General features: G+C 39.5%; 1 protein-coding gene across 1 annotated transcript; it reads right to left on the reverse strand.

Moving 5' to 3' along the window:
• Positions 1-1946: 1946 nt before the first annotated feature.
• nlk2 (nemo-like kinase, type 2) lies at positions 1947-25576 on the reverse strand. The gene is made up of 11 exons (XM_015007156.2): positions 23763-25576; positions 19587-19716; positions 19405-19460; positions 16729-16835; positions 14898-14983; positions 13787-13996; positions 13461-13562; positions 12913-12999; positions 11398-11596; positions 11059-11152; positions 1947-8246 (listed from the first exon to the last, which is right to left on the reverse strand). Exons 1-11 carry the CDS (start codon positions 24227-24229, stop codon positions 8192-8194), a joined length of 1593 nt encoding a protein of 530 aa, XP_014862642.2. The 5' UTR covers positions 24230-25576; the 3' UTR covers positions 1947-8191.
• Positions 25577-26463: the final 887 nt, after the last annotated feature.

Consider the following 26463-nt stretch of genomic DNA (forward strand, 5'->3'; position numbering starts at 1 on the left):
AATCAGTGAAAGAAAATGCTGGCAAATTAAATGAGGATGTTAAAAAGAGAGAGAGTTTTTCTTTTACTTGCATGGACTCATAAAAACAGAAAGTGTCCCAGCACCAGTAGACTCATCTTCCAGTTTTCTTGAAAAAGGTCCATTGATATTGACCCTTTGCAACTACAACATTTAATCACAAAAGGCATCATGACGGATGTCGGAAGTGAGGGACTGGAACAAAGAACAAAGCAACTGAAGTTGTTTTTTGCCACTATAGCCATGGCTTCTACTTGTTCAAGTCGAGCTAATTTGTCTGTGAACGCAACACATCTAGTTGGGGATCATAGAGAATGGCATTTACAAAAGTATTGAAATAGCTAGCTTAGAAACAGACCAGTACCTCCTTCCTCCTGAGGTGTTGATTAAATTGCTGATCCACTTTCCTGTATGACCATCATAAATTCACATCATATGATTTATATCACCGTCATAAACAGACTTGCAAACGAACAAAAGACTAGGTACTAATCTGTTTTTTATAGATATTTGGCTATATGATAGTGGAGCATTTCCTCCATGGTTAGTAGCTATTCACTTACCTTTCCATAATGCGGTATATTTGATATCTTTTTGGTCATATGTACTTATAAAGCCTTAAGAGCCTTTATCTTCTGACCTCAACTATTCATTCCAAATCCATAATTATGGGCTGACAGTCCTTATGATTGACGGCTGCCACCCATCACCACTGTATCATCCTCATTAAAAGTTATACATGGTTTGCATACTTGTCCGTTTGTGCAGTAGACCACACTATGGCCTTTTTTAAGGTAAATTAAACTAAATAAAAGCAACATTTACAATTTACTATTTTTTATTCCATTCTTTATTTCTTGATTTAAATGCTAGAAATGTAAATCTGACAATAACATGCACCATAGCACCATGCTAGTTTTGGCGATTGTTTTGTGGTTTTTACTTTTTTCATCTGGGTTTGGAGATCTGGCACATGGCTCCTGACCTGAGAAGGATCTGCACCTTGCTGACTGACCCAACGTTCCCAGTGGACTTTGGAAACGATGTGGGTGTCACCTGAGAGGGTACCAAATTGCTGGAAACCTCTAGTCATACCTGTCCCAAAGATTCCCCATAAAGAACTTCAACAGCTGCAGGCCAGTAGCTCTAAAATCCCACCTGACAAAGAGCCTCGAATGACTGGGCCTTCTGCAGACGTGCCACCTGGTGAGCGCATCGCTGGACCCACTTCAGTTTGCCCATCAGCCTGGAACAGGGGTGGATGATGCCATTGTTTTTCAACTTTTCCACTGCCTTCAACACCTTTGACCCTAAGAGTAGAAGATCCCTGGCTAACTAGCTATGCACCAAGCGTTGCAGAAAAACCACATTGTTGTAGGAAAAAACAGGCTGTACCAGGCAAGAACCAGGCTGAGGTACAATCCAGAGGTGATGTGGCATCAAAGAACAGCAGGAACAGGTAGGAAAAACAAGGCCAGTAAAGTTATACAAAATTTTTGTCAAACTTTAGTCAGTTGGAGAAACAGCAGCCAAGCGCACATCCATTGGCTGAAGGGCCTTCAGTCACGTTCATGAAAGACAAAAACTAAATGGTGTTTAGTCTTTAAATTAATCTCTGAACTCATCGTTCAGATAGAATATTGTTCAATTCTGAAATATTCTTTGGTAATTTAACAATTAAAGATGAACAAACATTTTCGGAGCTACATGGGCCCAGCAAACCAAAACATGTAAAAAAAGAGGACAGTCATTTTCTATCAAATCCTATTTTCAATACTGAACTTTGAATCCAGCTGTTGTGGTGGAAACTGTGGCTTTTACTCCCTTCCTCTCACAGAGTGAAAACCCTCAGGACATGCTTGGAGAGCAGCACTTTGGAACTCTTCGATTCAAATGTCAGAGGCAATAAAGCAAATGAACATAGTCGCTTGAATAAACAGTCAGCTGTTTAATTATTCTCATCTCCATGAATTTAAAAAGGGATAAATAACTCAAAGTCAGTGAGAGCAAGAGGTAGAGACCGAAACAGGGAACCCTTTATACATATTCACACAGTGTTGCTCCAAGATCATCATTAAAAACAATAACAAAAGACATATCCTTGGATATTTGTACATCTCTGTGGTATATACATCATGTATTCTCTGCCTAATACTGTACTTACAAGATTTTTAAAAAAATCTAAATATATAGATATACATTTGTAGATTTAAAAAATAAAATCAAACTCCAAAGCCTCTAAAATAGGCAGGCTAATACAGTTTCAATACAGTGATATTGATTAAGCAGAGTTGCTTTTCTATTTACTATTAACACAGTTACTCAAAGTGTGATGATCACATGCAAACCAATACTACATTACAACTGTAAGTATATTACATGTACGTTATATGAGAGTATTTGTAGTGAATATGCGCTATATAAATAACATGAGTTGAACTGAAACTGAATTATTTATTCTCTACAGTGATCTTTTGACAATATGGAAAACTATTATGGTGAAAATCTTCACTCAAGTACTCGTCACTCATCAACAGTGATCTGCATGAATAGGCTATATGGAGCTAATCTGCACACAGTTCTTAATTACAACAGGTAGAGTAAAGACTGTATCGGTACATCATGAGTACATTCTGGTTCTGCAGCGTTAAGAGACTGAATTTTTCTTTTCTTTTTTTTTACCTCATCAGGATTGGAGTCTGGATAACATGGGCTGCCTACAGGGAAGCATCGACAAAAAAGAAATACAAACCTAAAACAGGTTAGACACCAAACATGACTTAGGAAAAACAGGAACAGTCAACTGCAAAAAAGTCACAGGACTGTAAAGTGTAGTAAAGCTAAGTTCACAGTGGACCACAGAGCAAGCTCAGTGATACTCTGCTCTTCAACCGAGTAGAAAGCAGCTGGATTTAATCTCTTGGTTTTAAAGACTGTTCGACGGTCTAAGAGCCTTGTTTAGTTCTAATGATTAATGGGGTTAATAAAGAGCAGCAAGTACAATCCCAGACTTACTGACTTGTTAAAGTCACCCACTTAATTTAATTTCCTCCCACAGGGCCAATCACACTAACAGCGTTGTTACACATTTCATTCATTGTGCAATTCTATACTTTTAAGACTTGATTTTCATATAATCAGTTATTCATTTCCAACCAGTGATGCACAGTAAAATGAGCAGTGTGGAAACAACACAGAGTCCATTTCAACACTGAGTCAGGGAGCATGTGGTCCCAGCCTGCACAGTGTTAAAGTTACACTGATCATTGTTAATTTTTCAGAGTTGATTTTACTCTGATTAGAGTTAAATTGAGTTGCACAGTAAACTTCATTAACAACATCAATTGTTAATATATTTTCGCTCTATGGAGATACATAAACACTTCCAGTGTTACTTTTCAAGTGTTATTCTGATAAATATCCAATAGTGTCAGATGACAAGCTGCTGGATTGTAGCGACAGCACTCTGACAGAAGCAAGGCTGCAGTTTTGCACCATCAGCCCAACAGCAAGACCAGTGTCCTGCTCAGGGACACAAACGACAAGGGCAGGTGGAGCGGGAATTGAACCAGCAATCGACCGATTGCAGAGCGAACTCCTACCGCCGTCATCCCCTGAATAAGATATTTCTGTGCTAAACTTAATTAACTGATAAGATATGGAATATGTCTTTGACCTACAAATATTATATATATATATATATATATATATGAGACTTATAAATATTTACTCTAAATATTTGAAGTTATTGTTGATTTCAATAAATGTATATGACGAATAGGTTTATAGTAAATTGTGTGCATGTATATATGTAACTTCAGATTTTAAAACATTTGTAAAATTATGCATTTTCACACACCTTTTTAAGTGTCACTTTGCAAATGATCAAATCTAAATCCACAATTTAAGGCTGCATAGTAATCCTAAAAGTTACAAACTACAGAGGTTAGAGATCTCACTCCTCTAGTCCATTTATAACTCAAAGATCATAATGTTATCGTCTTCTTGGTGATGGAAGTGCAGGGGCTGGTTAGTGGAACAGAATTTCCACTGGGGGTCAAAGTCTAATTTCCTAAATGACTATGGAAGCCACAGTAAAAACCACTTAGATTTTATTTGTCCTGTAAAAATCTGAGAAACCGGATTATGTGGGTCACTCCAACACAGAACTTTAGACATATTGGTTCAAGAACCAAGACATTAAACTGAGCTGCTCTCTAATCAAGCATTGACAAGGCCGTCAGGGCCATCTGGAACAGGAAGGCAACAAGGTTTACACAAAATAATGACATCGTTTAAAAACCTAGGCGTTGTGATTGGTTGACGAATGAATGAGCGTTGCTGTGGGGTCAGGCGCTACGGCAACACTGAGCTCCAGCTCTGCTTCCTCAGCTGGACTCCTTCCTCATTAGCTCCTGCATTTGTTCCGTGGCAGGTAGAGGATCGATCATGTTCATTCAAAGTGAAACATCGACACTGAAATTCTTTTACCACTTTTCCACAGTAGTGTGACAAAGTGTTTGCCCTTCCTGATTTCCTTTTTTTTTTTTTTTGCGTCTTCAAATCAAACTGATTTCAATATAAGTCAAAGACAACACAAACAAGAACAAAAAAAAACAAAAAAAAAACACTTTTGAAATGTGTTTTGAAAGGGAAAACAATCCAAACCTTTAAGGCCCTGTGTGAAAAAGTGATTGCTCCACCCACTTACACCTGATTCATCACTGTTTCAATCAGGATCATTGTTTCAATCAAGGCATCACTTTGATCGTACTTCACTGCCTGACAAAGTGAAGTACATCAAATGAGCCTCAAAGGCTAAACATCATGCAGAGATCCACAGAAATTCAGGAACAATAAGAAAGAAAATAATTAAGATCAATCAGTCTGAAAAGGGTTACAAAGTAGTTTTTAAAGTTTTTGGACTCCAGTGAACCACAGCAAGAGCCGTCATCCATTATCCACACAGTGGGGAGGCTTCCTACGAGGCCAGCCGACCAAATTTACCCCAAGAGCACAACGGCCCCTCATCCAACAGGTCACAAAACACTCAACATCTAAATAACTGCAGGCCTCACTTGCCACACATAAGGTCAGAGGTCATGCTTCCATCATGAAAAAAAGAGATTGGACAAAAAGGGCCTGCCTGGCAGAGTTCCCCAATGAAAACCACTGCTGGGCAAAAAGAACATTAAGAATGGTCTTTGAAACATTCTGTAGAGTTATGAGACAAAAAGTTAAATTCTTTTCAGATGTATTAAAGTAACACTGGTTCAAGTAACACTGCATTTCAGAAAAAGAAAAGTAGAGCATGGTGGTGGTAGTATGATGCTCTGAGGCTGTTTTGCTGCTTTAGGATCTTTTAAACTCGCTGGAATCAACAGAGTTTTACCAAAACATCCCGAAAGAGAAAGTCCGACCATCTGAAGCTGAAACAAACTCTGGTTCTGCAGCAGGACAATGACCCACAACACAGCAGCAAGTCCACCTCTGATTGGGTGAAGAAAAACTGAATGAAGACCATTGATGGTCAATGTCACTGAATTAGAACAATTCTGTATTATTGTGTTGCTCAAAATTCCTCCACAGCTGGAAAAGACTCATCACAAATTATTGCGATAATTTGATTGCAGTTAGTTTCTCCTGTTTAGGAGGAATTCACTTTTTCACAAAGGGCAAATAAATGCAGGTTTGGATTTTTTCCTCCCTTAATAATAAACACCATTTAAAAACGGCACTTTGTGTTTACGGATGTTGTCTTTGACCAATATCTAAATTGGTTCAATGTTTTGAAACACTTGAGTGTCAAATACATATATGAAAAAAATGAAATCAGGAAAGAGGCAAACCCTTTTTCACACCACTCTACAGATATTGCTTTTCCACAGAAGGTTAACATGCACTTCATCTACATTTACAGTCACAAAGATTCAATCTTTAAGGCCACGAACTGACAAAGCAAATGTGTTTTATTCCAACCTCATCACAACAGAGCTCGTCGAAAACAATGTGGGTTTGTTTTTTGGGGGCTAATTGGTGAGATCTGTGTTTCTTCACACACATCACAGCTTTTAAAGGAGGGCTGAATATTTTAGAAGAATGCTGACAGACTGAATTGATTCCAAAGGCAAATCTAAAGAATGTTACTATTATAATCATGCAAATGATTCAACACATGAATTCATATAAATTACTCTGCTGTTAGAGAACATTATAATCAGATAGAGGCCCTAAAATGCTGATAGGATTCAGACTATGGATTATTTTTGGGGTACATAAATTCTTTGCCACAACCAAAAGGCTTTTCATAAAGAGCTATTCAAATCCTGTAACAGTGGTTCCGACCCACAACCTTTCCCAGGGAATATTTTACGTTTTTAAACAAGAAACTATTTGTAGAGGTGTGGTCGACTATGACAGTTAAAAAACTAACATGTACAAACAAAAGAGCAAGAAATAGTTGATCAAGTTAGATACTCTTTCCAACATATCAAGTCTCCACTGGGACCAGAAATTTAGATGTAAGGTCTGTACAAAATACGCTGTTCATGCAAGTTTCAGCACAAAACCAGGCTAAGAAACGAAATCCTTGCTGACCCAAGAGCAAAGCAGCCCTGTGTGTGAATCTTATAGTAATTTTGAAAGTGTTTGGAAAAAAGTTCTGCTGTATTTTTTGTTTTTTCACTTAGAGTATTTCTGACCCAATTCAAATGTCCAGCAAATGTAGACAGACTCCACATGTTGAATGTTATTCAGTAGCATACCTCTGACATTAGCAGCTTTACTTAAAAGTTTAACTTTCCATCACAAATATTGCAACCAAGATCAGCTAAATATTCTGCAAAGTGATTAAATGCATTAATACTTCTTGAATTAAAACATTGTTGTATTTTTAAAAAACTAATTACATAAACCAATTAAAAAGACACATAATTTCTTCCTCGCTTTTTCAATTAAAATCAGAACAAAAATCTCATGTTAGATCAGTTAGAATTACATAAATTATTTCCATTTATTAATTGCCAGTCTTTTTGGCAACTTTCTTTAAATTCACAAGTTCCCGTACATTTACTCTTTCACACTTTTATGCTGTGGATGGAAACTTCTGTTTTAACATGCAAGAGCAGGAGCAACTGGGGTTGAGAGTGAAAGGACTGAGAGGGAGACGAAAAGCTGGGAACCACTGCTCCATCAGAACCGGGACATCCGAACAGAACCGGGACATCCAAACAGAACCGGGACATCCAAACAGAACCGGGACATCCGAACAGAACCGGGACATCCAAACAGAACCGGGACATCCAAACAGAACCGGGACATCCAAACAGAACCGGGACATCCAAACTGAAGGAAGTGATCATGCAAGCAAGGTTCGATGGCAGAATCTTTAGAATTCCTTCAACTGAAACCACGTGGAACGTCAGGAGCATCCTCCTATAAAATGTACGCTTATCCTTTTACATTTTTGCATAAAGTGAAAACTGTGCAGACGAACACCCATTTAGAAAGCATGTTCTGTTTGTACACAGGGCCCATTGATTACCTTGCTGCATAATTCCTGCCCGAGGCTCCTAATCTTTGGTAAATTAAACATCTGATGAGGGAAAAAAAAGAAAAGAAAAGACAAATGCTTCCAACAACCAAAGTTTAAACATTTTTCACATCTCTCAAACAGCATGTTTTTTTTTTTTTGTAAAACTTGGGGTATCTGTCCATTCTACAGACACATTTACAGTTGATTGTCTGGATACGAAGCAACTTGAGATCTAAAGAGCCATTGCAACATTGCTGGTTGATGTAATAACAGGAATATGCCAAAGTGTATGGTTTGCAGTAAATGCAAGTAGTTTACATCTGGCAAAAAAACCAAACCTATACATCTTTGCAGGTATTGGGTAGGATCATCAACAACTGTACTTTGTTTTCTAAAGATTTTATCGTCTACTTAGCAACTAATACATTAGTACACCTCCAACATTTGTTCTATCAAGCTGCTGTCCATTCATTTGTACATCAAGATTTCAAATCCAAATGGTGTCAGTCGTTTTCTTCATGTGTCCACTTGAATAGATCAGAGCCGCAAGTTCTTCACTCCAGTGAAATGCTACGTAATTATTAGGTGCTTTCGGGTTCCAACGGGTCAGCTGGGGAAAACGATGGTGCACAGCAGCATCTATTCCCACACAAGCGGAGACGGAGGCATTTCAGAGGGTTGAGCTACTGTGGAGCTGTTTAAAAGCAGGCCGACAAATTAATCAATGGGGAGTACTCATTTGTTTATTGGCTCAAAGCAATGCCTATGTGATTAAGTACAATATGATTATTCATGTCTTAATAATTTAACACACAAAGTTTATGTCAATATTTCAACCAGAGACTTCATAGAACTGAAATCAATATTTACACACTTAAAAACAAGTGAGTCGATGGCCACACAATTCCATGTGGACGGAAGATGACGGGCCGACTTTACCTTGATTGTTTGGCAAGATTTACATGAAAATAAAATATCAGATCAGAATTTTTCATGAAGCAATATGTTTTTTCAGTGTAGCAAGAAAGATTTCGGAGGGCAAAACCTGAATAACAGCAATTTAATTTTAGTGTAAATGTACAACAGGCAGCAGCAGCATACAGTACCTCTGACTTTTTCTTTTTAATGCTTACAACCACTAACTTCGAGGTATTTCATTGGGATGTGGGATAAACCGACACAAAGCAGTCTGTAACTGTAAAGTGGAAGACCAATTATCGTTTCCCTTTTTATGAAATTGAAATCTGAAAAGTTTGGGACAGTATTCAGATCCATCATAGAACCACTGTTCATAGCTTAAAGTTTTTGCACATCTTCAGACTGAAGTCATTGCAAATTGAACTTGCTCCAGCTTTCTTTCATCAAAGACTTTCTTCTTGTCACTCAAAGGCCAGAATAGGGACGGCATGTCTCAGATTTGTCCTGAATGTCCCACATGAACCCATGTTACCATAAGTTACATGCTGCTTCTGGTGTCATTTAAAAGGTATTTTCTTCATCAGTGTCAGAGTAAAGGGCAAGCTTCTAAAATTTTGAACTGGAAAAAATAAAATAATGTATGAAGCCATGCTTCCCTTTCGTTTCATTTCAAAATGATATTTTATCCATTGTCAAATAGACAAGTGATTGTGATTGTCTATTACACAAAATACAAATATCCATCCTATAAATTGAAAGATTTAAAATACTTTAGCTTTAACCCACAGGTCTGGACATAATGTGTCGTTGGGAGCTGGGGACATTTTATTTTATGTGAGGTTGTTTGTGGGTGTTTGTATTTCACCCAACACTCCTTTACATTTCTGTTTTTCATGATGGTGGGCCTATAGTTCTTTAAATCTACTGGGTTTTTTAAGCTTTGGTTCCATAACAGCATGTTTTAATGAGGTGGGGAAAACACCTGATGACAGGTTAAACACTTTGTCGATGTTTAACCTAGATTGCCCATAACAGTCAACCTGGACTGTTGCCATGGTTATTCAGACACGGTCACAAGGTATTTATTCAAATTTACATATGTATTTACAGGCGGAGTCAGGGCGATCTATGTGGCAGCTGCACATGGTTTTATACATGTGAAAGTTTTAGTGAAATATTTCCCTGCACCAGCTTTTAGTGTGAAAGCTGCACACTTTTTAATACATGTTTTTGATGAGGAAACATTATAACATGATATAAATCTAAAAAAGTCAATTTGACATAATACTGCCCCTTTAAGTTTTTAAGCAGAGGCAGGAAGATTTAGATATTTAAGACTCTTCATATAGTCATCCATCTTGACAAAAAAACCTTGGAAAAAAAAGTAACATGATGTTTGATATGGTGTGATTTTTGATGATTCAGCATTTTTTTTACTAAACATTACATCACTAAAACTTGTTTAGCTAGGTAGCTTTCTATACCTGCTGTTATTTAACCAAGTTTCCAAACAATAAATATGTTTGATAACTGTAAAACTGCAACAGCTCTGGATGAAGATAAATGTTACTTCACTGAATAACAGTAGCAGATGTAGCAGCTGTATGTACAGCAGTCATTAAGGACAGCTCTGCTTTCTGTAATCTTCTGCTCGATCTCTTTCTACTGTCATTATAAGTTCCAGAAAGCATACACTGCCCTCTACTGGCAAAAACCTAAGATTACAGCTATAGAACACAGCTTGATTTATTATGAAGCAGTTTGGATATGCATGTTTTCAAGCAGATGTAATAAAAAAAGACTGATCTAGAGCATCGGTGGGCAACTCCAGGCCTGGAGGGTCTCCTGCAACTTTTGGATGCATCTCTACTTCAACACACCTGAGTCAAATAATGAGGTCGTTAGCAGGACTCTGGAGAACTATACTGCACTTAGGATGTGATTCAGCTGTTGGATTCAAGTGTGTTGGACCAGGGAGACGTCTGAGAGTTGCAGGACACCGGCCCTCCAGGACCTGGATTGCCACCCCTGTTCTAGAGAGAAGTTTCTGAGCAAGACAAGAGAACTGACAAGAAAGGACTGATGTCAAAGTCAAGGCTATTATTCTGAAGTCAGGAGGTTTGATAGTTACTACTAATGATTTGGATTGTTGTGCTGCCACTACTTTATCATGTTGAACAAACTGGCAGCCTACAGGAAGTTTGAGCACATCAGAGGTTTCAATCTGGAGCAGGTGACGCGTACAAGGGCTTTAAATTGGAAACTTTTTCAAAGGGAAGCAGAACACATCCTGTGATGGAAGAAATATACAGCAATAAGTTTCCTAAATGATAAAATCTCTAGGTACACCTGCAGATAAAATGAAAATACACTAGACACTTCTACATTTCAGGGATCACAATTTCTCTTATGGGCATTACTGAAGCCATCAGGTTAGCTCCCTTTTTTGACAGATAGTTCATGATACTTTAAGCACATACACAGTTTGTTTGGCTTGTTTAAAAGAGCGAAAGACAATGAACTCAAATGAAGGTCCTTGTTTTGAACATCACCTGATGATTGTATGTAGTGAGAACATGTCTCCTTACCTTATGAAGCTTTTGAAAGCAGCTGATTGAGGATTAATGCAGAGCGGCACCCGACTCCCCTTCTGTTGTTCCAAAATGAACTGATGGATGATCTCTATGTGGGAAAAAAAAAACTTTTCATTTATCCAAATTCATGCTCCTGTTTCAAATTCCTTCACTTGCATTTCAAATCAAATAAAAATGATCATTTGTGCCATTTAGTCTAAAACAAGAACATTTTTGCACATTTTCTTATGTTTTATTATATTGCACAGTTTTTCATCTGCCCAACAAATGTTTATATATTATGCTGTCCAATGCCACCAAAATATCAGACTGCTAAGAGCAGAGAAAGCTTACCTTTGACCTGCCTCACAGAGGTCAGGTTTTTCTCAAAACCATCATCAAACTTGGAGTTTGTGACTGGTTCAAAGTCACTGGTGTAAACACGGCCGGAGGATGTGGTGTAGCAGCATTTGCACATACATGTGTGGTAGCGCAGCCGACCCTCGTCTAGGTAAGGGTGAGCCAAAGCGTCCTTGGCAGAAATCCTCTTAGACTACAAATCAAATGCAAGAGATAGTCTGAAAAGCTGCTTAGTTGAATTTCATTGTAGACATTAGCTTTTGAAGGACTTGCATTTTCTGAGAGAGTGCTGTTCACCATGACAATTTAAGGCAGTGATTCCAAAACTTTTTTCTTCTGCGCCCCCCCAGTGGTTTCCAAACATTTTCTGCGCCCCCCTATGGATTACAAATGGCTGTCTGGTTGAAACGATGCGTGTGAGGGGTGGGGGGGGATAAACTTTTTGGGGGGCAAAATGAATGTACGTAGCTGAAAATAGACACCAACATCGGTAGCCTACAAGGTACTTGTTAAGCTTAAGGTTCTGTATTGATATTAGCTAGTCATCTTTTAGCTAACATTTCCTGCATCCAGCAGCTTTACTCAACTCAGTCGGTTAGTTTGGAGGGAAAAACTGTGAAAAGTTCTTTGCGTTTTGCTGGTTTGCTGCCGTGATTCTAACACAAACCTACGTAGCTCCGCCCAGCAGCAGCAGGTCTCCTTCACAGGTGGAAACCCAGCGCATACAGTGTTCATGTTTTGTGTTGTTTTGTTTTTTCATCCAGACGGCTTCCGCGCCCCCCCTGCAATGACACGGCGCCCCCCCCTAGGGGGCACGCCCCACAGTTTGGGAACCTCTGATTTAAGGAATGGTCCTCCTCTCTTAATAAAAAGGCTTGAAAGCCACAGAGGAAGAAGAAACTTGTTGGGAACAAACATGTGAATAAAGGACTGTGTGGCGTTCTCATCTGGTCGGGGTCCAGGTAAGAACTGCAGTAACAACCCCTGACTCAGATACACAGGAAAACTGAAGTTTGCATAACTTTTACACCATAGGCTGGAAAATTCACCTCCATTATGATGTAGTGTTACTAATGGGCTTCAGATCACCGACAAGCTCTTTGCTTCACGTGAAAGCTGAGAGTTAATCCCTCAGCTTTCACATGATCAGCCTCAACCAATGATGCAATAAGACTGAAACAATCACCCCTAAAAAATGAAGCAATGAAAGCAGTACGTTGGATTATTTTCCTCAAGATTCTTTGAGGTGAGTGAAAATGTATGCAGAAGGGAGGCTTTACTCTGATGTTCATCGCTCTGCTTGGAAAATTCTAAATAAAGCATGTAGACAGTATGCTTACCATTTTGTAAAAAAAAAATAAAACAAACATTCACTTATGCTTCATGATTAAATTGATAATCTTTTGTTGTTTTGTACAGCCCACCACCTCCACCATTTCTAAAAATCCTAGAGGAAATCCTGGACTCAGTGAAAACATTTGAACATGTAATGAACAAGGAATGACTTACTGGATCGAACACCAGCATCCTGCATAACAGATGAACTGCTTCATGGGTTGCCTGGCTAGACAGTGTGTACAGAACAGGAAGGGATGGCTGTAGGAACAAACACATTGAAAGGAGAACCAGTTCAGTGACTCTTGAATAAACAACAAAAAAAGTTGTGCGCCATGCTTCCTGGAGACAGAATTAGTTTGATATACTGCAATAGGAACTATATGATTACTTGAAAACCTTATAGCTAAAGAAGTATTTCACCCAACACCTTTACATTATCTAATACATTTTTAGATAAAAATTTTCAAGGATTTTCAAAGAAACTCACAATAATCAAGGAGTTCTGGATACCGTTCCAGTTTGAGAACTTCTATAATGTCATGACCTCAATACTGTACAATCGGTAAAAATACAAATTAACAAAGATCTAAAATAAAAGCACAGGACATAGAGGCCAAAGAACCTGCTGGTCACTACCCCAGTGCATTATGGGTTTCTTTTCCTAATGCAATGATGGCCCACATGATGTTTTTTTTTCATTCAAACTCCAGACTGATTACCTGCTTATGAGTTCCTCTGAGAATGTGCGCCCGTGCGCCTTCACATGCCGTCCTCATTGCCTCCATAGAAGGCGTCCCCAGTAGGTCAGTGATTAAATCCAGCTAAACACAGAAAAATCCACTTTAGAAATGCCTCCAAATGTGTGTCATCATGGACCGCTTGTCTCCAAGAACACCTCTTTAATCAGTGGCTGGCCAAAGACCCAGAGTAAAGTGAGTGTGAAAAATATAGCAGCTTCCAAGCTTCACTCACACATAGGCATGTGGCTCTGTTCTTATTCTTCATTATGATCCCAAAAGCTGTAGTTGGCAGAGGAAGAAGTTACCTGCTGAATGGGACTTTGAGCTTGGAAGAGGATACGCCGACCCAGCAGCTCTGCAAAGATGCAGCCCACAGACCAAATATCGATGGAGTTGGAGTAGTGCCGGCTGCCCATAAGGATCTCTGGTGCTCTGTAGTACTGCGTCACCACTTCCTGAGTCATGTGCCGGGACTCATCCAACTCCTCCACACGGGCGAGCCCAAAATCACAGATCTAAACACATCCACAGAAATGTTACCATTAACCACTCTTTTTATTTTATATTCGTAGTGCTGTTTATGCTCCCAGGACCTTCAGGCTTCGTTTACTGAGAGCAAAAAGTCTTTGTTCTTCACATGCCACCAAGTTGAAGATGGAACAAACAGATCCACTATTACTAGTTCAATTTTGAAGAAATTATCTGTTCTCCCCTCCCCCCCCCCCAATTCTTGTTGATATTGTGTTTTACTATGCAGACAATTTCTTCACCCAATTTATTTATTAGGAATGAACAGCTATCATCCAGATATTATTTTCTGTCTCTCTGCCCTGCAGCTTCTCTAAATAAGCCCATGTTTCTCACTCTGCATCATGACAGCCTCTGACTCTTCAACTTCGATCATTTCAAAAGAGTTTCTGACAGAATTCTGAACTATTACAACTACAAACCCAGCGAGCATTGAAGCTTTGACATTTTCTAAAATGCAACAGAAGGTTGCATTTTTATTTCTTTGTTTTAGATCATGTTCTTCCAGACAAGCAAATCAGATTGAAGTTAGCTGTTGAATTTGACAAATCCATTGTCAAATTAAACTTTTGTGAAGCATCTATTTAATTACAATTTCTAAACGCGCTTTATGATGGAAGTACGGTGCTATTTTTCTGTCTTAAAGCTCAAAGATATGAAGCAGTTTATGATTTGGATGAGAATTAATGCTACATCATCAAACACAAACTGACACAGACAAATGGTAAACATTTTAAAAACTTCTGACAACACAGAATGAAAGTTAAGCAGAAACAAACTACTTTATTTCTTTTGGGAATATTGACCAAACACTTGCTATAAATGTAGACCTACAACATAAATGCATCTGATGACATAAATGGTAGCAACACAACCTTTTTCACACACCTTGAGCACACAGTTGCTGTTGACCAGGAGGTTGCCAGGTTTGATATCTCGGTGCAGAATTCCAGCAGAGTGTAAGTATTTAAGTCCTGCAGGTAACAAACCAAAAACATTTAGTAGATAAAAACAGTTCTGGAATCATTCAAATAAGTAACTCCAGTCCTTCACTGACTAGTTTGAAAGCCTCGACTTTTACAGTTAGTTGACAGAAGCTCAGCACCGGATCATCTACATCATAATGATACTTGATGTTATCATCAAGTATCAATACTAACCCTAAGATGTGAAGTCTTCCTACATATGTTCTAAAAAAAATACATTATACATTGTAATATTTTTTAATAAAAGCTCCAACAAAGAAAATTAAGTGAAACTCAAATATAAATTCATTACACATAGTGAAATAAAATTTAATTATATTTTTGGTAATTTTAACTACTGTGGTTTACAGATAATGACACCAAAATTCTGTGCCTCAGAAATGATTAGATTATTGCATAAGATCAATAGAGATCTATATATCATATGGAAATTTGAGGCTTCATTTCTTTGAACTCAGTACTTGGTTGGAGCTCTTTTGTATGAATTACTGCATCAGTGCAGAGTGACACGGAGCTGATCAGCCTGTGGCTCCGAGGAGGTGGAATGGCTTTGATAGTGACCTGCAACTCATCTTCCTCTTCCTCTTAACAGCTCATAGAGAAATTCTGTGAGGTTCGGCTGAGGAAGGGCTGCTGAACCTCATCATAGGCACTATGGTTCATTTTAGTACCATAGGCAGAGTGGCCAGATGCCACTGGCCACTCTGCCAGATCCTTATGAAGAATGAAATCATCATGCAGTTTGTTAGCAGAAGGATGGATGAAGTGCCCTGGCAGATGGCTGTTGACTTCAGAAAACCCAGTTGACCAACATTCACAGAAGACATGGAACCCCATTTCACCTGCTTGCCTGTGAAAGAGGAGCTTTTTGGTTTTAGATTTGCATTTTGGAAGTTACTTTATATAACTAGCTTTGGTAGTTATTTTTAATATTCTCTGCCCTCACAACTGGATTGCTTGAAATTAATAGACTCAAGGGATTTTTACCTCATCTTCTCACTTACAAGCTGAAAAGGTACAAGACATTTCTTGTCCCCACAAAGGACTGTGACAAACTACTCCAGAAATTAGCAGTAATGGAAATAAAGATTAATTGACTTGGAGAGGGAAAGTCAAAACTGGATTTAGAAACGAGACTTTACCGATGATTCAAAACAGTAAAAGGTCTGATGAACTGTTGAGAAGCTGGAACTCTCTATGTGCTAAGCCAAAGGACAAATCCCTTTCCCCAACTCATGGAATACATTTAACGGAGCGAACGTCACACTGAGACGACACAAACTGGCCAGCCTTGTGGAGGACTGCCTCTTCAAACCCTTCACCCAGCGAAAAGCAGCAGCAATCCATAGTCAAAACAAGCAGCAGCATTCCATCTGGGAACACAATGTATCCAATATTTAACTCTTACACAACTTAATCTTAATTTTTAGAGATACTGAATTTTGGGTTTTCATTATCTGTAAGCCATAATCAAAAAATTACAAGAAATAAAGGCTTAAAATGTTTCACTAACAGATCATAAAAGGAGTTTCACTTTATGAAAATGGTGACAAAAAGATTCAACGTTTCACAATATTCTAATTTTTGGAATCCAAAGTTACTGTTTTTTTTTTTTGGTGTGTTGCAGCAGGATTTATCCCATTTCTTGTTTCAGTAAATTCCCTCTTAACCCTACTGCTGTAAGAATACCAAGATGATAAAAAAAAAGACAAATAAATAAAATAAGCACTTACCCCGAAGAATCTGATACAGAAAAACTTTGGCATGATCTGAGCTCAGAGGCTGTGGTGATACAATGATCTTATGGAGGTCACTTTGCATAAGTTCAGTCACAACATAACTGAACGTTGGGAGATTAAGGTTGAAAACTAAAATATTAATGAAGACTAGTTCAACAACGCTGTTATGCTTCAGTCGTAGTTTGTATGTTCAGAAAGGTGGTGTTGAACTGCAGCGCCAGCAGCCTCCTGCTCTCCAAAGCTCCAAGACTCAAGACTCTTTGATGCAGAAGAAAACTGAGCCACTTTGCTACATCTGACTTTTTAAATTTTCAACATGAATTTGTAAAAATACAAAACTTTGTCCATCTCAAATATTTCCAAGGCATTTTGGCTTATTTTGAATCCAACATGAGGGTTTTGATTTCTGCAGTAAAGCACAGGCCAATCTACAATAACAAATAGCTAACCGCCTACATCTCTATCTTGGGAGAGAAAACAATAATTTAAGAAGGTAAACAATAAAAAATAGGTGCTTTTTAAATAATATTTAAACTTCGCCCAGAATAGATAGAGGAGACTTCCCGAAGCCAGCGGATGGGGTCACGTTATAACTCCTGGTGACTGGCCTACCAGGAAGCCCCCAGGCCCTGCTGAGAGGAACACTGTAGGACCTCACGTTGCAGGCTAACTGGTGGTGCAAAGGATTTCTGAAAGTAGAATTAAGAGCTAATCTTTTGGTTTGCAGGCTCCTCTCCTGTGTAACCAGATCCCAGTTTTAGTTTGGGAAGCAGACACCCTGTCTACTTTATTGTAGGCTTAAAATGTCCTTTTTGTTGAAGCTTAGAGTTAGATTGGCTAAAGTTTCCTTTTCCATCTCTGTACTTAAGTTGTCGGTGCTTGGGCAATGTATAAATTTGTCATAATACAAATATGAAACAAAGGGTTGTGGCAAGTACATGGTAATATACAGCATATACTACCATGCATATGGTATGTGTATACCAAGTATATGGTAATTTTGCTGAAAAGCATACACAGTGTGCGTAGAACGCCTATCAAAAGTATTCAATCCCTGAATGTTTTGCCCTTGATGATAAACAAAATTTGGCCATTTTAACAAAGACGGTGCATTTGGCAAATCTTCCAATTGTCCTTTAGTCCAGTTCAGGAGTCCAGCAGCAAGTCTTTAAAATTAGACCTAAAACCAACTATTCACAAAGGAGCTAAAGTCACTATTTGGTGGTGAATGACTGAAGGCTTTCCTTTAGACACATGAAGACGTCATGTGTAGTTTATCAAGGGTTAGTGGATACGGTTTCAGAAGGAGTCGCCCAATAATCTTCAGATTCTTCTCTGTGGGCAGGGATAAAATGATGTCATCAAACTACCACACCAATGTGTGTAGCAATGATCACTGATGATGCCCAAAAAAAACACAAAAACAGTGCAGATCGGATGATCCGTACAGCTCTATATATAGAGACATAGCTGCTGAAATAATCTAGGGATGCACTGGAGTCAAACGCCACAATAATTCTATTGGCCCTTTCAGAGGTTAACAAAGGTCATTTATATCCAGTTTGGTGTAAATTGAATGAGGCATATGTGATTTAGAGCCAACAGCATGCAAATGGCAAGGGATTGGAATTCACCATCGTACTACACCCAACATGGTCCAGACACGCAGAACTACACTGGATCTGCTAATGGAAAATGAATCTCGACAGAAAAATGAATATTTCTGTCGAGCCAAATCTTGTTATTACTGTTGACTAGTAAAAACAACAAAATGGTAAAACATCTAAGGGGGTGAATACCTTTTATAGGCACTGTGTTTACCGTTTTGCTAAAATGATAACGAGAAAAAAAAGTGGAGCTACTTGAACAATATTAGTCTAAATCTGTAGAACGTTATTGGCACATCACACACAAGCAATATCTGCGTGTCCATTAATCATAAAATTGCGCAAATTGAAATTAAGAGAATACATTTTCTTAATTAAAACCTGACCAATTTTGAAATGACCAAATTGGTCATCCTAGAGCGAAAAAGTTTTTGCTCTAAGATGAGATGTTTTTTTTTTTTTGTTTGGATGCATCGAAATAGATGTATTGAGCAAAACTGCAATGGAAACGCTTTTTTTTTTTCACATCAACAGCCAGATGTCACTACTGGCGAAAACGAAGACGACAGGAAATGGTACGGAGATGATGGTTTGTTTTTGTGCAGCTGGTTCCACCAGAGCTTTCACAGCATCACACATAAAAAGTTGTGCGTCATTTAAGTGAGTCCATCTAGCTCTTCTGTAAAATTGCTGACTATACTTTCCCCAAAACGACACATTTGTAGCCGTTCCCAAGTATAAGGTGACTGTCGCTCCAACACCTGAATAAAACGCCAACATCTCTTCTGATTGCCAATAGATGAGCGCTATTATCATGGCTGAATTATGAATAGTTTATGTCACCGTTTACATCTGTCGCCACCATGATTTTTTATTTTATTTCTTATTTAATAGAAACATGACATTTCCAAAATTGTGTTCTTACAATCTTAGTAGAATATAGGGAAAGATTTGCACACATTTATAATGGAAACGCAGCTACTGTCCCCTTCACAGAAATAGGCCATGCAGTGTGCTGAACTGTGTTATCAATCTTTAAGTGAATCAAAAGCATAAAGGATACATTTCTTCAAAGTAGTCGATGTGTGGAGGCTGCAGTATGTCCAAAGCAGAAAGTACCTGTGGAAACACAATGCTTAAGTCATGGTTATGAATAGTTTTTTTTGTTTGTTTGTTTCTTCCAGTGGTTGTCTGGAATCACCTGAAAATGTCTGGCTGTAAAATTTAAGACAAATGTGCACTTACATTTTCATGTTTGAAGAAGCACAACATCTTCAGTTCCCGAAAGACCCTTTTGCAAGAAACAAGATTCTGGAAGACATTGGGCATCTTTTTGAGAGCCACTCGCTTTCCGTCTCTGGGATCCGTCACCGACCTTAAAGCAGAGGATGTATAACATTAGACAGACGGTTATCAGGAGAACTATCTATTGTTCATAAATTTAAAAAAAACATTTATCCTGAACATGTTGATTTCTTAAGTCCTCTATGAGGAGCCCCACCTCTCCACAGTGTGAAGACCCAGAAATACATCCAACTATCATTGCAAATGCGCAGCAGAATTTTTGATGTTCTTACTGAAATAATTAAGATACAGTGTTTTTATTGTGCTTTCAGGAAGAGCGCATCACTATGTGACTGGACAGAATAATTGAATCCAGAGATCGATTCAGAACAAAGCAGGTGTAAGTATGACTCTACTAGGATCACACAAGGCTGCTCTGATACGCTCTTCTGAGTCTTAGATATGATGCAGTGAATAAAAAAAAATTCTTGGTGTTCACCCAATACAATTACCCTAATTTCCCCACTATAAGGCACACCTTCAATGAATGACCTATTTTAAAACTTTTGTCATATATAAGGTGCACCACATTATAAGGCGCATAGAATAGACACTACAGTTACGGTTGCCAATCTACGTATCTACAAATGTGGATGTGTAACAAAAAAATTGGTCCCCAAGTACATTATATATTAGGCTGCCCCAGTCATTGTTTCACTCACGGTGTTGCGATATTGTGCCCAACTGCTTTCTGGGTAACACATACCAACCGACACTCTTCCCCCCTCACTGCCCCCGGCTTTAAATGTATAGGGGCTGGTCCCTTGGTAACCCATAGACATGTGGTAACCCTAGTCGAAGCACCCCGGATGAATGTCTAACGCCACTTTGCTGACATAAAGAATGTCAACGAAACAGTCCGGCTCCGGTCGGCGAGGAGAGCCTTCCGCGACTGGACCGGGGCGTGGCCGGACGATGGTCACCCTTCTCCGTTCGCACAGAATGTTTGTGGAGAACGTGGTGCTAAATGACCTGCAGACGACCTGATTCTAGACGGTCAGATAGGTCAGTCAAACTTTATTAACAAACCAGCGTTCTGACAACTATCCCAGCATGCACTGTGCGCTTCTTCTTCTACAGGCGAAAATGAAGTTGGCGGCTGCTTACCGTAGTTGCTAGACCTGTTGTGGTTCAATATTGGTCCATATATAAGGTGCACCGGATTATAAGGCGCACTGTCGCCTTTTGAGGAAATTGAAGGGTTTTAGGTGCGCCTTATAGTGAGGAAAATACGGTATGTTATTCTTCAATAGATAGCAGCTCTTCTTGGAAGGGAGCTTGTTTGTTGGTTTTGTACACCCTGATGTCATAGACAGTCTCTCATTCTACACTATGTCTGTGTTACTTCCCATTTTTCTATAATGGGCTACTGCACCATGCCTCAGATGTCCACACGCCATTTTGTCAAAGTCTCAAGTCTTCGCTCTCAACTGGGAGAAGGTGAGGGGAGGAAGGTTAAAAACCAAATTAAAGATTGTGAGCATACAAAGCCCTGCAGTCCGACTCACATAACCACCCAACCTGCAGCATACCGCCAACCAAGAGTCAGAGCAGAGGAGACCCATTCCACTCCAAGTCCACATTGCAAATAAATCACACATTTGTACAGCCGAGTAAAAATGTTTGCTGCAGCCATGCCCACTATCCCAACCCCTAACCAGCCATTGAGTGGGGCTGTGTGTCAGAGAGAGATCGTTTTAAACCCAACTGGTTTTGAGTGATGAAAAGCGTAAAGCTGTACCTCCTTAAATAAGAGGAGAATTCGTCTGTTTAGGTAGTGTTTGACCAAGGGAGGCCAGCTCCAAGATGGTTTTTAGGCACTGCAAAAATCCAAAACTACATGAATTTACAAAAAATGTCAACATTTGCACAGAAACATAAACATACGTTTGTTAATTGTGAAAGTGAGGTCGCTGTGGGATAGACGGAGAGATGGAGCTTTGACATAATTGTTTAAAAAAAATAAATGTGGTTCGCGTGGACAAAAGGAAACTTGAAAGCAGCATTCTGAAATTTATCAATTCAGTCTGATATGATCAATTCAGTTTATTTATATAGAGCCAATAATGTTATGAACAAAGTTTCCACAAGGATTATTGAGGACGCTTCATCACAATTTACAACTCGGCCAACATCTTCACATCCCAAAAATCCTGCAGGAAAATGAGTCTAGATCTGTAGAACCTCTTGTTAAACACCCAGGACAATCCAGAAAGAAAGACGAGGAAGGAGCTGATGAATGATGCGCTCCCTGAGGGGAGTGCTGAAAAGGTGGAAAATAAAGCAGACAAAGTTACCTCACGTTGCCTGCATTGCAAAATAAAAAAAAGTTTGTACAGCTGCTTCAAGTTGTGCCTCAGAGCCTGTGTTAGCTTGGCGCATATTTCTGTGTTTCGATAGTCCTATAGTTTTCACAAGACAGCCAAAATATTTGTTCTTAAAGGCTGATTCTTTTCTAGAAAGTTGTGTATTATTTCACATACAATATGAATGACATATTTCAGATATTATGTCCCATTTTGTTTTTTCTGAGGCTCAGTCACATTGATGTAGCTGAGCTTAAGTTAATATTTTTATTGATGACAAGTTGTTACAGATTGTATTTGAATCTTTTCAACCTTAGATTTTTTTAAGCATAGTAAATAAATCAACAAACATATTCATATTAACACTTGGAGCCGTTTGAATTTAAACTAAGGAATAAATCCAAACTGGAAGACCCTCCAGCCTCAGCTGCATCATCCAATCGCTGCATCATGTGTGTCTACCGCAGCCTATCAGTGTTGGACCACACCTCGTCATAGCCAATCATCAAGCTAGCCACCGTTTATCAGTGCCTCCATCTGCTCACCGGCCGAGCTCAGGCCACCTCCGCCCCTGCTCCACCCTCATCCTCCTAGCTCCCTCAGGCCTCCACCAGTGTGCTACCCTGGGCAGGAAAACGTCTCAAATCCTCATCGCCAGCTAATCATCCAAGCTTATTGCAGTTCACAGCGCCCACATCTTCTGCCGGGGTCTGAGCCCCAAAACTTTAATTCATTCATGTGAATAAAACATTTTAACTCTAGGTTGAGTTTTAAGTTCATTCTTTTTGACAGTTGTCGCACTACTTATTGGTTTGGGAAAACCATTCAAAGACTCCATTTTATAATTACACTGTGACTGGATATGCTTCACAGTTTTGTTACTATTCAGGTTCTGGGTTTTTGGAACAGGTGTCATTTTGTTTGGCTTTGTTACATAATATTCAGGGAAGCAGCTCTTTCAGTTTCCTCTAGTTTGATTTAGTTTCTTTTTGGAGATGGCTGTTGATCTGGCAAAAGCTTTTACTTTCACCCTGAGACATTGGATGCTACAGTATGCACCCAGTAGCCAAAGTTTACAGTTGTTTTTTTTTTTTGTTTTTTTTCAGATCACTTTTTAATGGGGGCTGCACAGTGGCGCAGTTGGTAGAGCTGTTGCCTTGCAAGAAGGTTCTGGGTTTGATTCCCGGCCCAGAGTCTTTCTGCATGGAGTTTGCATGTTCTCCCTGTGCATGGTGGGTTCTCTCCGGGTACTCCAGCTTCGTCCCACAGTTCAAAAGCATGATTGTCAGGTTAATTGGTCTCTCTAAATTCTCCCTAGGTGTGAGTGTGTGTGTGCATGGTTGTTTGTCCTGTCTGTGTTACCCTGTGACAGACTGGCGACCTGTCCAGGGTGACCCCACCTCTCGCCCGGAACGTTAGCTGGAGAGGCACCAGCAACCCTCCCGACCCCAGTGTATAGAAAATGGATGGATGAACTTTTTAATGGCAGAAATCAAATGTCTTTGAAATTTCTGCTTTAATTAAAAGGTCATAAACATTAATTAATTCTGTGCTTTAAGAATTCCTCAAAACAGAATTTAAAATATCTTAACAAAAAAAAAAAAAAAAAACAAGATAGTAAGCAAACTTAAGAATGACAACAGAAAAATTCCAAAAAGAAATTTTAGGTCTTAGGTACGCATGCCATTCTAAAATATGAAGAAGAAAGAGAGATGTAGCTGAAAAGGGAAGATGTGAAGAAGTTAAGCAAATTTAAGAGTTGTTCACTTACCAGACGACCCCAAATGCACCGTAGCCGATGGGCCGATCAGGCTCTATGTCCAGCTGCTGCTGAAGGTGGTGCGTGTTTTGCTGCTGCTGCTGGTGGTGGTGGTGGTGATGATGGTGAGACTTGACAGCAGCAGCTTGAACCTGGGCTGGAGCTGCAGCTGAAGCAGGTCCTGGAGCCTGTCCAGGCGCAGGAGAGGGGAAGTAGGGCTGCTGCTGGCCAGGATTGAGCATCACCGCTGCAGCCGCAGCAGTGGATGTGTGCTGCTGCACCGTGCGCACGGCTGCAGCAGAACCCGGGTGCTGCAAGTGATGCTGTCCTGCTTGGTGGTGGTGGTGGTGATGGTGCATGTGGGGAGGCGGGAGGTGCTGCAGCTGGTGATGGTGATGGGCAGCCACTGCTGAGGAGCCACCGTTGTAAGCAGTCATCATTTTTGGAACGTTTGTGGCAGTTGTGCTGCAAAGAGCCATTCAGCAAGGCAAAAAAAAAAAAAAAAAAAAAAAACGTCTACCGGGTCAGAAAGTGGTGATGAAGGCTACCAGACTGAACCCTTCCACTGAAAACGCAATAAAACAGATTCTGGCTTTAAATGACAAACCATCAGTTACTTTAAATCTTCACACAAGATGTAAATAAAACTGTTTGCCATAATGTTTATCATAATGCAACCTTAAAAAAAGAGCAGCCAGTTTTCTCACTTGTGTTTCAGTGATCTGAAACTAAAGATATTTTTGCTAAAATTTAAAGCAATGTCAAGTGTAAAAAAAATAAAAATAATAATAATAATAATAATAAAAACTTGACACAACCAAACAAAAATAATTAGTGGAAATAAACCTGAGCCCCCTTGAATAAATAAAGTTGTTGGATTTTGATGTCTCCCATTGTAGAGCGTGTTGATTCCACAGCAGTGTGATCTGGAGCCCGTCACATGGGAACAACATTCATCTAAAACAAGTGCCAAAGTTTTTTACAGGCTTCGAACCAGCGCCGCAAATCCTCCCATAAAGGGGGGTCCACGCAGCCGGGAAACTGCATCTGTTATTCCAAATGGACTCCTCTTCCTATTTTTGCGCGCAGAGCGAGGCAGCTATTCCGTAAACAGAGGTAATCTCCGAGCCGTGATTAACGGCGCAGATCCGGTGCAGAGGGGGAGTATCCCGGCTAAGGCGATAATACAACAGCAGACGCAAGCAGACAGACAGGCCCGAGCCACCGCCATCCACTCACATGGAACTGTTTGTTTAGAGAGAAACCCCCATCATCCCGAGCAGAGGGGCTGTGACCATTGCTCAAAACATTAGAGCACAAGCCCTCATAGTTCCTTATAGATGACTTGATTTGCCGACGAAATCTTTGTTTTCGGGCTGTTTCGCTCTGTCCTCTAAATAAGTACAAGCCCAGAGAGACGTGATAACAATCTGAGAAAAAGTTCTTCTTTAACGTAAGATAAATAAATTTGCGTGCCGCCCGTATGAAGACGAGAGTTTCTTAACCTGACAGCTCGGAGCTAGCTAACAGAGTGGGCAGCTTCATCTCCACATCGAAGTCCTCCTCCTCCTGTCGGTGTCAGGAAGGCTTACCGCGGCGTGTCGGGGGCCGGGGAGCCGGGCTGCGGGTCCTTTACACTTCAGCACGATGACGCTCCGCTGACATGATCCAACTGATCACAAGGTAAACAGGATAAACACTTGATCCAACATGGTGAACATAATCTTACCTACTCGGCGGTGAGATTTTACGGAACAGCTAACCAATCAGCTATGGCACCTCAATGACGTAGGTATATTCCAATTGATTGTCAGTAGAATCAGCCAATGGCGCTGGCTCGCAGGGTGATGGGGGCTGACCGCTGCTCTGTGGGGCCAATCAAATGTCGGTATTTAACAGAAAAGGATCTGCATATGTTCAAAACGTCCTCATGTAAAAAAAAAAGCTCTCAATCAGTATTGCTTCAATACTTCTGAAGATCTTTTTTTTGCTTATATTTCAGTACAACACGCATGTTCAATGAATTTTCTTATTTTCTTATCTAAAAATGGACATGAAGTGAAGTTTCATAATTAATAGATAAATTGATTAGAGCAATCCCACTGCCAACAGGAAACAGATTTGTATACAACTGTTAGAGGAGTCAGTTACAAAGATGTAATTTGTTCCAGTTTCTTTATTTGAATCTTTGAACTTTGCCAAACACAACAGGCTTACTAAAGTCATGGCTTTCATAATTATGTTCATACAAGCAAGTGTGTTTTAGAGGCATACTATTATGCAAGTGAGGAAAAGTGTGTTATTCAAAACAGAAGAATGCTGTACATTTACAGTGTTTGATAACCTTAAAAATAAACTGGATTTCACTCATTGGTATTTTGTGTTTAGATAATTCAGTACAATCCAGTTTATTTGCCAATTCACAAAAATGTCTTTTCAAGGCACTTTACAAAAATAATGCAACAAGATTTATCACATATGAGTAGGATTAATCATATATGAATCCAACTCAGAGAAGGTTTAGCTCAATTTTCTAAACTAAATCCAAAAACTGGATTTTACTGAAACTATCTGTGTCTTATTCTACTTTGAGAAATAAACCCTGGTGCATTTTCTCAAAGACTCTCAGTCCCCTCAGACAGTGGCACATATAATGTGATCAATAAAAGTGGGACAGTGCTGATCATGTTCCTTTCTGTTCCTTCCCTTTCTG

The sequence above is a fragment of the Poecilia mexicana genome, unplaced genomic scaffold (genome assembly GCF_051168715.1).
Source record: "Poecilia mexicana isolate PSO_F unplaced genomic scaffold, ASM5116871v1 scaffold_13, whole genome shotgun sequence".
NCBI lineage: Eukaryota > Metazoa > Chordata > Actinopteri > Cyprinodontiformes > Poeciliidae > Poecilia > Poecilia mexicana.

What these genes read in the sequence shown, in the direction of transcription:
- nlk2 (XM_015007156.2), bottom strand. Translation starts at nt 24,229, where the DNA reads ATGGCTCTTTGCAGCACAACTGCCACAAACGTTCCAAAAATGATGACT. An exon ending in GGATGCTGGTGTTCGATCCA is followed by an intron (nt 11,597 to 12,912) that starts GTAAGTCATTCC and finishes TTTGATTTGTAG; the next exon opens with TCTAAGAGGATTTCTGCCAA. An exon ending in CTCTGTGAGGCAGGTCAAAG is followed by an intron (nt 11,153 to 11,397) that starts GTAAGCTTTCTC and finishes TTTCCCACATAG; the next exon opens with AGATCATCCATCAGTTCATT.